Genomic DNA, 14,543 nt, shown 5'->3' on the forward strand with positions numbered 1-14,543 from the left:
CCATAATAAAAAGTCAAGGATCACCAGGACTACAACTACCAGAATGCAGCATACTGACAATTCGCGTTGTTCTCGTAGTAATAACAAAAATTCCTCGAGCCTACGGAAGCCGAACCGCACAACATATCTCAAGACGTGTTGGGAATTGTAGTTTCGGAAGAAATTACGGCAGTGACCTGTCCTCGGGAAAGCGCTGCTGACAGAAAATAGCGGGCCAGAAGCAGACGGAATTTTTCTTTTTTTAGAGTGGGTAGGAAATGATACGCCTGGAGCCTGTTTCTGATCTTGACTGAAGAAAGGGAAGACCCAGGTGGGGGGCTGAGGCAATGGATGTGACCCAGACCAAGCAGGAGCATCTCTTGGCCTTGAAAGGTACTAAGCCTTCGCCACCTTACTACCATTAAGCTGCTTGCCTCGCCTGGTGTTTCTCGTTCCCTGATCTTCATCTAGCTAAGGAGAAAGGCCTAAGCTTAATAGGAAAACGGCATCCTACAAATACGAGATCGGGTTTCCTCTTGTGGGGCAGGGACAGAAGTAACGCGCTTCTTCGCACTTTTTACGAGACCTTGTTTGGGGCTGGTGGTGGTAGGAAGGATGATTAGGTAAAAATTGGGAGGTGTGTGGGGCTGCAGTTCATGAAACCTATTTCATCCCCTCCCTCCGATTTGATTAGTGAGAAGAATCACGCCTCCTATGTGGCTGTGGATATTCTACAAACGAGGCAGAAGTTGGTTCCTGGCTCTTGTTCTCACAGGAGCAAGTCTTATAAAAAGCAGTTATAGTACGGCTAGTTTATGAAAATAAAGCCAGCTAGTTTGTATCACCTTGGTTGGTTCCCCCAATACTGTAAAGAAATGATCTAATTAGGGACTTTGGATAAGCAGCCCTAAGGAACTTGATAACTCTGTTCTGTAAGGCAAGTATCAAACAATTGCCTTCTGCGGTAGGACTTCGTTTTCTGACCGAAGCTTTGTACCGGGCTAGAATAATATTTATTTTTATTTTATATTTCAAATTTGGACACCACCCATCTCATGAGGAAGTGAGACTGGGCGGTTTACAATAAAATAATTTAAAAAATATGTTAACTTATGGATATTTCCTCAGGTTACTACTCTTGAAGAAAAATTGCTTTTGTGGTTTTGAAGTGCATAATTATTTATGTTAGCATTAAAATAATACATATTAATATTTGGTGGTGGTGTCCAAATTTGAAATATAAAATAAAAATAAATATTATTCTAGCCCGGTACAAAGCTTCGGTCAGAAAATGAAGTCCTACCGCAGAAGGCAATTGTTTGATACTTGATATTAATATTATTACTATTATTGTAATACAACTAAGCTGTATTAATGCAAAAATTGTGTTAATAATTAGGCAAATACTTTTTTCTTCAAAGTATTTACATCCTGCAGAGTGTCCTACTCAGAAGGCAGTTTCCTGATGGGAGAACAATATAATTTGGGGTGACAAAAAGTTTATTTTGTGGAGTACAAGTATGGAAAAATTAGTTCCTTATTCAGGCTATGCAGGTACTTCTGTGCAAATGAAGAAATGGAAAATTGCAAATTGGAGGAAGGAGCTAAGGAGGAGAAAGTGATACATAACTGATTAAACTTCAGTTGGAGGACTGAATCAAAGGAAAATCAATACTGTATGCAAGAGCTGTAAATAAAAATTGAATGCATATATAAGAATATATATATGTTTAAGTTTTAATTATAAAAAATTCAAATTTCTTCAATTTTATATAACTCATATAATTTGAAGAAGACTGTATTTCATATATTGCAAAAAATTATTTATTTATTTACTTATTTAAAACTTAGCTAAGTGGCAGCATTCAGCTGACTTAGGGTGATCTAAAAAGATAAGCAGGGTCAGACCTAATTAGTTTTTTAATTGAAGATCACCAGGAAATCCCAAGTCTATAGGTTAGGTCAAGATATTGAAAAAACTTATTGGAAAAAGGCCATGTGTCCATGAAGCCATTAGGTGCTGAGTGCAACTCACATGACAATTTTACCTTTTTAAAACACAGTAAATGGTTTAATCAAAACCAATAATCCTGCATGGTAGACCAGAGTTCTGTTTATCAGTGCCTGAGGGAACACTATAATATTATAGATAATTGTTGAATATTAGAGAGTAGAAAGTTCCAAGTGTATTCTTTTCATACACATTTTATATGCATGAAAGTAAATGCAAAAGCAGGTTTTGAAAAATGTTTCTGCTGCTTTTTTGATTATCAGCATACTTGATACAACAGTAATAGTTTTAGTGAGTTAATATAGTAAGTTTGTGGAGACAATTTATGGAAACATAAATTTCTTTAAATGTCCATTTTAAATGCTTATTTTCAAATTAATTTTTATGGAATGCCATCAGCTTTTGTGACATTGGGTTTAAGGCTAGAATAACTTTTTCAGAATTGTTGTCTCTAAAACACGTCTGTTCAAAAGCTGAGATAATTTGTACTGAATCATTTGAAAGATGGTGCAAATGGGTTGTATTTTTTTAGTGTGACACTACTAATAGATTAAAGCAGCCTTCCTTAGCCTGATGTTTTTCAGATGGAACTACAACTCCCAGAATTCAAAGCCAGCATAAACAGAAAATCTGGGAGTTCTCCCAGGTTGGGAGAAGGGTGGCATAGAGAGGACATGTATGGGGAAAATATAAGACATGAAGCTTACTTTCACATAACATATGAAGCAAATTTCAATCTGGATTAACATGATGTATAAGCCTAGCTACTGTATTGTTTTGGTCATCTAGGAAATATCTGAACGTTAAGAACAAAAGTTGATGCTATGGTTCCATCTCACTTGTTTCACTCATTTCTATTTGTATCATAAAAACTCTTGTACCGTGGTTTGAGTGACAATAACAAAACTGGGAAGAAGTTGTTAATAAAACTGAGTGTCTCCTATACCATTGGAGCTATTTTTTCAATGGTGTATACATATGGTAAATTAAATTAGTACATTTTCTAACAAAATCTCAGTGAATTTGATGGCAAAGTTGCTAGAGTGTCTTATTACTTCTGCTCTAGGTCCTGTTCTGAGCTGCACAGCACACGGGATAAGATTCTTTTAAGCAATAACATCTTGTTTGTTGAGAAGCTCCTGTCCAGAAAATTTTTAAAATAAGACACAGATTCCTATTGTACAAGGATGGAAATAGTTCTACACTACCGAGCGTGGGAAAAAGACCCTGCAGCATTGCAAAAACTTTCAGAAGAAGTCCTGAAGAAATTTCCTAGGCGGCAGCTGCCAGTCTTCATACCCTGGTTTCCAAATAATTTATGTAAATTGCCTGTTAAACCTAAAAAAATCCCTCCAGTTATTTCTGTTAGAGAAGTAGAACAAGTAAAACAGTATATTGCCACTTCAGAAACTATGTGCAGCTACTCCTTAGGTTATGACTGTACAGAAGGGCTTAAGGAATTTCAACCTAATACAAAAGCTGGACAGACTTTACACACCGACCACGGAGAAACTGATCTGAGCAATTTGGGAAAGCAATCAGCAGATGGCAGGTACAAGCTGAGGAGAACTTGGAGTGTTTCTCTACCCAACTCTAAACTTAAAGACAGCATTCTTCCTTTATCTCTAGAATTGCAGAGCACTTTAAAAAAATTAAAGCTACATGTATTCTACAGAGCATGGTGGATAATAGAATCATCCATATGTAATAATCAAGTTTTGGAAGACATTTGGATAAACCTCAATGGCATGATCAAACACAATGAACTGCCATCTTGTAATGCTACAATCCAGAGGCACGAAGGCCAGATTTTGATTTTTTGTGATATATTATACTGTGAATATGTTGCAAACAACCTTCGAAAAAAATTAAACATTAAGGGAAAGATGAATCTGCTTGTTCACAAGTATGGGATTATACATAGTTTATAATTTTTAGCTAAAGCAAGCAGTAGCCCACTTGGGATTTGATAAACAAGAATGAGCATATGTACTAGTGTATATTTTCCAATCACGCTAAACCATTCTTCCCAACAAAGAGCTAAAGAACGTGGGTAGCCTTTGTGCATGGTTAGTTGAGTATTAGACCCAAAGGGATTTCTTTATCCTGTTCTGCTATGAAGATCCTGAATTTTTGAACAAGCAACAAGAAGAAATTTCTATTTAAATATAATGCTAAATAAACTACATATAGAGTTTGTGGATTTATTAGCTGTGCCTGATGGCAGGGGGAGTCAAGCAGAAGTAATCACAAAGCAGGTACTGGTATGAACCAGTTTAATACTACATTTGGTAAATAATGCTTTCTTATAAGTGATAATAGACAAATATCAGACTATCTGTGTTACATGTTTCTAATTCTGTAGGACTAAAACTACCAATGTGTTGTTTGAGTGCTAGAAATCCTTCTTACAGTATTTCCTCACATCATCTCTGAATTTACTCTTTGATTAAAGGATTATTTTTTTATATGGATTCAGTCCATATGGTCAAACCCTTAATTATTCAGTCCATATGGGGGGTGAAATTTATTTGCAAATGAATTGATTTCTCCAAAATGGATTGTACTGTAAGTTTTCTAAAGATGTACAATTATTTCAGAAGATAGCTTTTGGAAGAATTATTCTACATGTAAAACATTATGTTTAGAATCTATTACATCATTAAATTATTTGTGTATCAGTATTAATAAATACAAAGGCTATTTGTACCAATATTTCTGATTTTTTCAGCATTTCTGTTTGGAATACATTTGATCCTAGGATTGGATTATTATTACTATTAGAGTGAGTGAGACAGTTGCCTTAGACAATGGGAGGTGGCAGTAAAGTGATGGAGGACAGAGATGTATGCTGTGAGGCCTGCTTTGAACTTCCTGGAATGTTCATTTTCAGCCCTAATGATTGTTGGAAAGTTTTGACATTTTTATTTATGTTTTAAGTTTTAAAAAGAATTCATTTAACATAATTTTCCCTTTTCCTTGGCCCAAGCATCTGTTAATCTTTTTTTATAAAATATACAATGTTTATATTTATGTTTGAATGAATACTTTATTGCAATTTAGAATACAAGCTAAAACATGGTATATAACACAAATTAATAAATAAAATGATTGTAATAGAATTATAAGTCAGGTTTTAAAAGGTTAAGTCAAAATTCACCTAACTGATTCACATAATCCTGCATAAGAGTGCAATGAGTCTCTGTAGCTGTAAAACAAAATGTTGCAACCTAGTATATAATTTTGGAGTCTCTGTATGCTAATAGATACTGAATGTAAAATTCCTTTGGGTATTTTGTGTAACCTTAATAAAAGCCTTTACCAAGAGTCAGAATTAAAAAAAATCTCAACATAAAACAACATGGACAGGTCTCAGTCTTACCTGAATTGCATGGGTGGACTCTCTAGGGAGCTGCGATGTTATGGCATCTACCCTCTAAAAGTGTTGAGAGTAGAACAATAAGGTGAGCTCAAGAAAATGTCCATCAATACTTCGGATATGTGAGAATATAACAGGCTGCATGAAAGCATGCCTGGGTTTCTTTGACAGCTCAATAGATGTTAGAAATTTGGCTTAGGTCATTCAGTGACTGTATCCCAAGTCCACTGTTGGATTACATTTTGCTTTTTTATCATTGGGAACTGATAATAGACGCTCAGGTGAGAGTCTGTAGGACAGAAGTTTGTTCTTTTACTATTTTGATCTATAACTGTCTGGTGTTATTAATGAGAACAGCCCAGTATGAGTCAAGTTAAGGCTTATCTGAGCAAATAAAATAACTAGCAAATTTGGATTTGATTCACTTGAACTTCTAATCTCAGACTCGCATTAGGGACATATTTAGAGATCTTAAAAAGACTGATAGTACTGTTACAAGGGGCCACAGTTAGAATAAAAAAACTAGTTGTGCTCTATATAGTAATTGTCTGATGGTTTTTGCTACAAATAATATAACTGCAGCTAGAATGTAATTTCCTCTCTGTACTGTATCCAGTGAAATCTTCAAATTGCTAAGACACTTTTTTAGACCACAGAACAGGCATGACTGACACATGTAGCTTTCCTAGAAGAGGCTTGAAATACTATACAACTCCTAAATATTTGAAACATTTTAACTGCTCTGTGTCATGGTTATCTATGCAGGGTATTTTAAACTACTGTAGCATATTTTTAATAAGTATTTCAAGACATTTAATGCACTGCAAGAAGAATTTGGGCTGCTTAAATCTGCTGAATGGAAGTTTATTAAATTAATATGTCTTTTGACCACTCAGTTTGCATTAGATGCACTAGCATCCACTGTAACTTTCAGATTATTAGGTTTATTGAAAAGTTTTTTTAGAAAATTCTAAATCTACAGCTTATTTTTATTGATGGTTGAAAAGTAAGATAATATAAGCTGGGTAATGGTAATTTGCAAGGATTTTAGAATAAAGAGTGGGAATTGCTTATTTTTAATAAGTAATTGTCCTGTGTCTTAAAGAATGTCAGATGAGATTAATTCAACAAAATATTCTTTGTCATGTTTATTAGACACCTTAGATATTTGGACATCTACTTTTTTATACTAGAGATGCATTTGAGGAGACTTTGTCATCTATGATTTGGGCTTCTTTTACAGTAGCTCAAATATCCCAACTTTCATCAATATGATTTTGTAAAGAAGAATAAGGTTTAAAGATGTTAATGTGGTATTGAACTACCTACCCCGAACTTGGTATTTATAGATATTTACTGAGCTTGGAGCATAGCCAAGAAGATAGTTTTGTTTTGTTGGAATGAAACTGGAGTAGTTTGGAGGGAACCTGCTTTTCTAGTCTATGGAATATGCAGCCATCAGTGGAATTTATATTTACATATTCAGACCCAAATCAGTTTTGGAGAAATTCTGACCTTGGAAATGTTCCACAAAAGTGTGTGATTGAGATCCTTACTTGTTGGGACTTCTGTTACAAAACTCAGAAGTAACAAATATTTTTAGTAAGACTGCAGTTCATACCTTTAACAGTTGTAAAATACATAAGTCTTGTTCAATTAAACTAAACTGGCTTTATAAAAACAGTTACAAAGAGTATGTGAAATGAAAACGTGTGTAAAAAGCAGTTGAACCATTGGATCTAAGTTCATCTGCCTAGCATAATTACTTTGTTGTTTATAATGAGTTCTTCCTGCTTGGTCATTCAATGTCTTGCATTCTCTTTTGGCAGAAAAGGCTATCAGCTGAAGTAATAGTGATTTGGGAATAAAAATATTTGTAGATTTTTCTACAATTTGTCAGATTTTGCTCTATGCCTGTACATTTGAATGACTAAATTATTGACAGTGCTCCAGTATCTGCCTTGAATGAGAAAAGCAATTTCCATGGGATCAACATTTCTTTGAGTCAAAGTGCCTCTGCAAAAGATATTCCAAACAAGTGGCTGAACTGGATTGTGAATATAATTGTTATATTATCCATCCCTACAGTTAAGAACAGGACTTAATTATCTTCTTCACAGTTTAGAGACATTGACAAAAGTGCCAGGAGCTGCTGGAAATGTTTGCCCCAAGTTAAACTACAAAGGAAGAACTTCTGCACCATTAATTTGGAGCACTGATTTAGCATTATTGGATTAAAAAAAAAACTTGGCATATGCATGGTTTGTCTTATGTTTTCTTAGTCAGTTACATGAGTGAATAGCTGCTGCATTTCTAGATTCTTGTACAGGATTCAATTTTCTTCCTTCTTCTTGAAGTTGGTACCAATATTAAGTAGAAACTGAAACCTGTTAAAATGTTATACTTTCTGTATTTTGATCTAACATTTGATTATAGAAATGTTTATTGTTGTTCCTTTGATTATCTCTGTTAAGAATGCCTTAAAACATCAATATATTTTTTTTATTTCCAAGAGATAGCATTTACGTAAAAATAAAATCTTCCAAGTCTCATTGTGATGACAGGCATTGGAAGACAACATAAGCAGATGCATATATTAATACAATCATGACGCACAACCAGCTCATGATAACTGGGTGTTACTTATCACCAACTTCAGCAAAGAAAGCTGAGAAATATTAGGCTTTCTTAGGGCTTCAGTTACACCCCATTTTCCCTATTTACATTATTGTAATCTGGGAACATAGAAGTATGTGAATTATCACAGAGCCCATGCCCTGAACTGTGGTATCTGAAGGGTGTCTGCTCCTATATTAACTTATATGAAATTGAGGATCTTGGACAGAGATCTTGCTCTGCTTATTTTTGCCTAGTCTGGTAATTGGGAAATGGAACCCTGGTGTGCTAATTGATAGAATGGTATTAACAGTGAAAACAAATTTGTTCTCTCAATTTTTAATGCTTCCTTTTATATTTATGTTAATATTTTCATTCATTACTGACTGGCTGTGAATACTATTCTGAAAGATGGAGTAATTTCAAATAGATTTTTATATGAAAAAATGGGCAACATGATATTTTCTATAGCCACATACTGTTTTCTATATATGCTTTTTTCCCATGTATATTATTGATCTTGTTTATAATCCTTCTATTTAGTTGGTTTTAGAAATTACTTCGGAGGGTGAGAAATGGCCCATATTAGATAAACACAGTATCCATTTCTCTTCAGTTTGCAGAAGGTAGTACACATACTTATCTAACCCAGCCCTACTCTATAAAATGCCGAGAGCAGAGTAATGACTTATCAGTCTCCTATTTTTTGAAGTTAAGAGTTAAGATTTCTATAATACTTATATACTATATTAAACTAAATTTGCTTTCTAAATTCACAGTAATGAGATTGACCAAGCCTACATTATTCACCAATATTCCAGTGACTTGTGAAGAAAGAGATTTGCCAGGTAAATAAAATTATCTTTAAAAGTAGTTAAAAACTGTTAATTATTTTGATTCATATGCTACCTTCTTAAATTCTGGAAATGTGGTTTGGCTTATTTTTTTTCAAAGCAGTAAGTATCTGAAGTGCTCAAATTTTAATTGAAAGGAGGATATATGAAATGTTGTTGAAAAAAATCAATAACAAATAAGATATTTAACTTAAAGTTTAGAGATTGTAACTAGTAATTTGGTTATATGAGTCATGTTCTCTCTCAAGAGCTGGCAACCCCTCATTGATAGGTTCTAGGATAGTGTAATGGTATGCAGTGGTAATGTACTGTAATGTTACAAATCTCCTGCCATCTTAGGCTGTAAAGGAGACAGCGGGGGATTTATACTTTCAGATTTGCAAGATTCTGTTAATGTAGCCTTACAATGAAGTAGAATTCGTTCATCTAGTTGAGTTTCCTGTCTGGTCCACTTGAGGAAGTGGAAATAAGTCTTGCAGTCTGAAAGTACAAATCTCCCACTGTCTCCTTTTCAGCCTGAGAAGTTAGGGAGGCTCCATTCTGAGCCTCTTTTTTTGCCCATTACGCAGCTATGGGCTATGCCCTGTCTTACCTGACCATTCGCTAGACAGCATCTCTTCGCCCCATCTCTCAAGGTCTTTCTCACATACCATTACAGATACTTGCTTGTGAATGCTGATACTTTATAGAATCCCATTTGAATATTGTCAGTGATGTGCAAGATTTCATTCAATTTTGACAATTGCATGTAGAGTCATTGTTTGGCCCTTGTGTCATTGTGTGAGAATGCATGAAGATGCTCAAAGCAAGAAAAAATTGCTGACTCCCTTTCTGTCTAGATCATATATTTATTTAAAGTGCTTATGCCCCATTTTTCAGATATCCCTGTTTGGCTTAATGTCTAAAAAGATATAACACAATTGAAAAAGAGAGAAAAGGGAAGAAAACAATAGAGGGGGAAAATGTGTAGTAAGAAGACACAGGGAATAATTTTTAATGAGATACTAATAGGCCCGCCACAGATGGTTGTAAGGCAATCAGAAGTTATTAGGCTTTTGAGGCAGGATCTTGGCTTTCTCAGGCTTTGCTAGAATATGTTGTCGTCTTGTCACTCCTGCCACTACAGACAAGATGGGTGGGGGGTGGGCAGGGAATGATAGGCACAGCAAGTAATATTCATTCCCCAGAGTAAATTATCCTGTTTTGCTTTGTTGCCAATAAGAAACTACAAATATTTTTAAGAAATAAGTTTAACACTAAGGTTCAGTTTTGAGTTGGGTGGTATATAAATATCTGTAATAAATAAATAACAACAAAGGTAGCTTTTTCATCTATTAAATATGAAATAACCCCACTGTTGGCTCTTTTTGTTTAAATTAAATGTTGGCTTCCGTAATTAATACTCTGGGTGTGTATGTAAATATATATGGAGTCCTTAGTTCTTTCCGAGCTTGGTTGTTTGCTTGCAGATGTTTCATTACCCAACTAGATAACATCATCAGTGCAAGTGAGTGTGGGGTTTTCTCCCTGTTTATAAACAGTAGCAGTTTTGGTGGGGGTGTAGTTTTCTCCTTGGTAGTTACCCTTGATTAGGGCATTGTTTTCTGCTTGATTGTTTGCCTGGTGTTAATCCCAGTTTATCTAGGTGTTGGCTGCTGGAGATGTGTTCTGGTCTTTTTGTTTCATTCTTAGTTTTTGTCTCTTTTGAATAGTATGTAAATATGGTTTATTTCTATGTGTCTGTTGATGACTGATTTGTCTGAATGCCAAGCTTCCAAGAATTCCGTAGCATGTTTGGATTTGGCTTGGTTTAGGTTGCTCAGTTTCCCAGTTAAAACTGTGGCTGAATCTGTCCACGTGTTATAAGATAAAAGAGTTTTCATCATGTCATCTGACTGCTAATGATGTTCATGGATGTACTCTGCTAATCTTCTTCCTGTCTGTCCTACATAGTGGCTGTTACAGTCCTCACACTGTATGCTGTAGATGACTCCTGTTTTTTCTTCTTGGGCTATTGGGTCTTTTGGATTACTTAAGATATTTTGGAGGGTTTTAATTGGTTTGTGTGCTACGGTAATGCCATAAGGTTGTAATAGTCTATTGGTTGTTTCTGAGATGTTTTTGATGTATGGTAGTGTTATCCTTTTCATATCTTGTGTGTTTCATAGCTTCAACACATACTTACTCACACTGATGATGTTACCTAGTTGGGTAATAAAATGTCTGCAAGCAAACAACCAAGCTCAGAGAGCACCAAGGATTCCACAATTCAATGCTGAGCTACATATATTTTCTTCTGTTGGTATAAATATATATAAAAAATCTTTAATTAATTTGCATTGTAAATAAAGCTGACCTGAGATATAATTCTGTATTCTTCAGGAGATCTATTTAATCATTTAATGAAAGATGATCCTTCTACTGTAAAGGGAGCAGAAACATTAATGCTTGGAGAAATGTTGACATTGCCTCAGAATTTTGGGTAAGAATTTGTACAGATGTTTAGATTTATTGAATTAATTATTTTATGATCTCTGACCACATACTTGGTTGCATTTTTGAGAGGAGAAATCACAAAAACGAATTCAAACAGTACTTCTCCTAGACTATAGAAAGACTACATGTGTTGCTAACTATTAAGTGCAAGAATGTCTGCTTTATTTCTGATTCATATAAAAAATAATTCTCTGTTTCCCCTCCACCTCCCCTTCCCCTCCCTCCTCTTCTCTATCTCTTTCTCTTTTCTTGAGTTGATTATCTTTATCCAAAATAAATATGCTCAGTGTGAATCAACAACAATAATAATAAGCAAGAAGAGAAAAGAAAAAAAGAGTGAGAAACATCTAATTCTCTTCATACAGGTAGTCCTCAAGTTACGATGGCAATTGGGATTGGAATTTCCATTACTAAGTGATACAGTTGTAAAGCGTGACATCCCATGACAGCATCACTTAGAGATGGCAATCCTGGTGGTCATGGTTGCTGTTGTAACCCAGGGACCGAGTGGGTCATTAAGAAGGAAGAGGTGGGAGTCCCAGGCAAGCAGGGCGGTGGAGGGTGCACAGGTGCTGCAGGAAGGTGGGGGGTACCATGGGCAGGCATTCTGGAGTGCAGACAGGTGCTGCTGGGGGCAGGGGGTGCTGCGGGCAGGCACTATGGAATGCGGGTGGGTGCCATGGGGAGCAAGGGGTGCTGCAGGCAGGTGCTACAGAGTGTGGGCAGGCAAAAAAGCAGTGGGAGTAGGAGCGACTTCCTTCTGGCTTCCTTGTTGACTTTGCTTGTGGGAAGCCAGCAGCGAATGTCAGAAATCACAATCATATGACCACGGCTCACTGCAACATCATAATCATGAGTGCCCGAATCATGATCATGTGACTGCAGGGACACTGCAATGGCCAGAACTCTTGAGGACCGGTTGTAAGTGCCCCTCGTTCAGCACTGTCTTAACTGTGAATGGTCTCTAAACGAGTGGTTGTAACCCAAGGACTACCTGTAAGTTTCTTTTCCCTCAATCCCCACAACACAGCTGTGTGTACATATAATATTCTGTGTATCTGATAAGATGGAATATGATCCTTGAACTCTTCTGCAATAATAAATTGTTAGACTTTTAAGATTCCACTTTTTCTTTGTTACATTGCTGCAGAAGAGTACATAATTGGCTACTCCACTAAAATTCTTTGCAGTAGTAAAGCTTACAGTTAAGAAGTAATTCATTTAGAGTTTTCACCTTGAATCTGTTGTGCTTGGAGAAAAAGCTGTTAATTCTTTGAATAAACAGTTATAGAATCAAACCAGAAAGATTTTTATCTTCTCATTAAATTAAACTAGTGAAGAAAAATATATCTAGAAAAAAATAGTATCTTTATAGTGCAGTGAGACTCCTGCGATATTCCAACATTTTACATTTGGAAGCATTAGTCAAACTAAGACTGCTGTTGGATCAGACCAAAGATTCTGCGTCCTGTTTCCCACGGTGGTCAACCAGATGCAGCTTGGAAGTTCAAAGACTATTTATATCATATGGTATGATGGATATGATATAAATAGGTTTTTCCTTATATTGTTTCCTAGCAACTGGTGTGCATGGGCAAGAGAGTGATTAGTGGCTTTATTTTCCATGTGTGTTTAATTTTTCTTAACATCTATGCTACTTTCTTATACATACATCCCATGCTTCTGCTTTTATTAACTCTGCTTTTTCTTGATTTATCTTCAGTTAGTTTTGGCATACAACATACTGCCGTTGCATACTACTATATGCCATCTAGAGCACAGGTTCATAATTCATTACAGATTTTAAACAGTTTAATCAGTACTATCTGCATTAGCATAGCCTTCCTCAGCTTGCTATTCTTCAGGTTTTTGGACTACAAGTCTCAGAATTCTAGTCAAACACATTATTTGGGAATTCTGGGGGTTGCTTACCAACATATCTGGAGGTCACTGAGCTGGGAGATGTATTACAGAAACTGTGGAAATCTTTCAGGGGTGGACTATCTACCAACTGAACATAAAGATGAATCAGAGAGATAGAGAAAAAAATCTTTACTGTCTTCCCCTCCTTCCTCTGTTTGAACAGAAATATATTCTTAGGAGAAACGTTTTCCAGCTACATTAGTGTTCATAATGACAGTCAGCAAGTTGTAAAAGACATTTTGGTAAAGGTATGTTTCATTTTGTACAGTAGCTCTAATATGTTAAAATTCTTTTATTTGTAATGTATAAGTTTATTTTAGTCCACAAATGTGAGAAATTGTAAAGGCAGCTTCTTCTGTTTACAGGATGTTTTTAAGGAAAAACTGGAAAATACCTTTGTTTTGTACTTTTTTTTTTTTTTAAGTGTAATCCATTGCAAGCACCTTTGTGCAATAAAACATGACAGGGACTTATTGGCCCCAGTAATGCTTTTGTAGCAGATCTTCCCAGTACACTCTGTGCAAGATTTTAATTATGTGTAAATTGCTAGGTAAAATGCTAAGAGTTCAGTAACCTTAATCATCAAATTCAGTTATTGTTGGAATTTGTCTCTATTTTGAATGAGAATTTTCTACTTAGTAAATATCTGCCTTTTAAATGTACATATTATTTAAATTTATGGCCCACCTTTCCTTCATGAGTTCAAGGCAGCACTTACCACTTCTTCCACCCATTTTTCCACAAAACAGCAGGCCTATGAAATAGGAGAGAGGGAGGGAGGGAGGGAGAGAGAGAGAGAGAGAGAGAGAGAGACTAACTTGCCCAAAGTCACTTAGAGAATTTCTGTGGCTGAGAGTGGACTTGTGTCTGGTCTCCTTGGTGCCATTCCAGCACCTTAATCCCTATATCACATTGGATCTGACTTAACTATGGCTGACCTAAGTGTGTTAGCCAGAATTAATAAGAACTACATAGCAGATATATGTCAGTTTTGCCATTAAGACAGGCTAGGCAAACTACAACTCAGGGATCATCTGTGTCCCACGTGTCTTCTTTTTGCAGCTCTCAGAATCCTCTCTAACACTGAATGCTGAAAACTTAACAACATAATTTCCTGCCATTTTCAAAGCCGTGGGAAATGCATGAAATCTGTGGTGTAAGCTCTAAAATAGACATACCACAATTAAAAACAAAAAATGCCACCAAACTACCGCAGAAGCCCAGCCCTGCCAACAGGTGATGGGCAACAGACCATCCAGTTGCAGAGATTAAGTGCAGCTCTTGG

General features: G+C 35.8%; 2 protein-coding genes across 10 annotated transcripts in view; both read left to right on the forward strand.

Moving 5' to 3' along the window:
- The first annotated feature begins 232 nt into the window (after positions 1 to 232).
- TRAPPC13 (trafficking protein particle complex subunit 13) overlaps positions 233 to 14,543 on the forward strand; it is a 47,394-nt gene continuing 33,083 nt past the window's right edge. For 8 of the 9 annotated variants that reach the window (XM_088130408.1, XM_088130409.1, XM_088130407.1 and 5 more), the window contains exons 1-4: positions 233 to 372; positions 8,765 to 8,833; positions 11,222 to 11,321; positions 13,422 to 13,506. In XM_088130408.1, the coding sequence (XP_087986534.1) occupies positions 327 to 372; positions 8,765 to 8,833; positions 11,222 to 11,321; positions 13,422 to 13,506 (300 nt within the window). In that variant the 5' untranslated portion in view covers positions 233 to 326. Of the gene's footprint in view, positions 373 to 4,110; positions 4,249 to 8,764; positions 8,834 to 11,221; positions 11,322 to 13,421; positions 13,507 to 14,543 lie in introns of those variants that run through there. The other variant, XM_088130411.1, reaches the window with a different exon arrangement.
- On the forward strand, positions 240 to 3,923 carry SHLD3 (shieldin complex subunit 3). The gene is made up of 2 exons (XM_088130414.1): positions 240 to 372; positions 3,057 to 3,923. The coding sequence occupies exon 2, from the start codon at positions 3,178 to 3,180 to the stop codon at positions 3,919 to 3,921; it is 744 nt and encodes a 247-aa protein (XP_087986540.1). The 5' UTR covers positions 240 to 372; positions 3,057 to 3,177; the 3' UTR covers positions 3,922 to 3,923.

The sequence above is a fragment of the Python bivittatus genome, unplaced genomic scaffold, assembly GCF_059951505.1.
Source record: "Python bivittatus isolate LINGU-HERP-01145 unplaced genomic scaffold, Pbiv_v1 ctg000850_np1212, whole genome shotgun sequence".
Taxonomy (NCBI): domain Eukaryota; kingdom Metazoa; phylum Chordata; class Lepidosauria; order Squamata; family Pythonidae; genus Python; species Python bivittatus.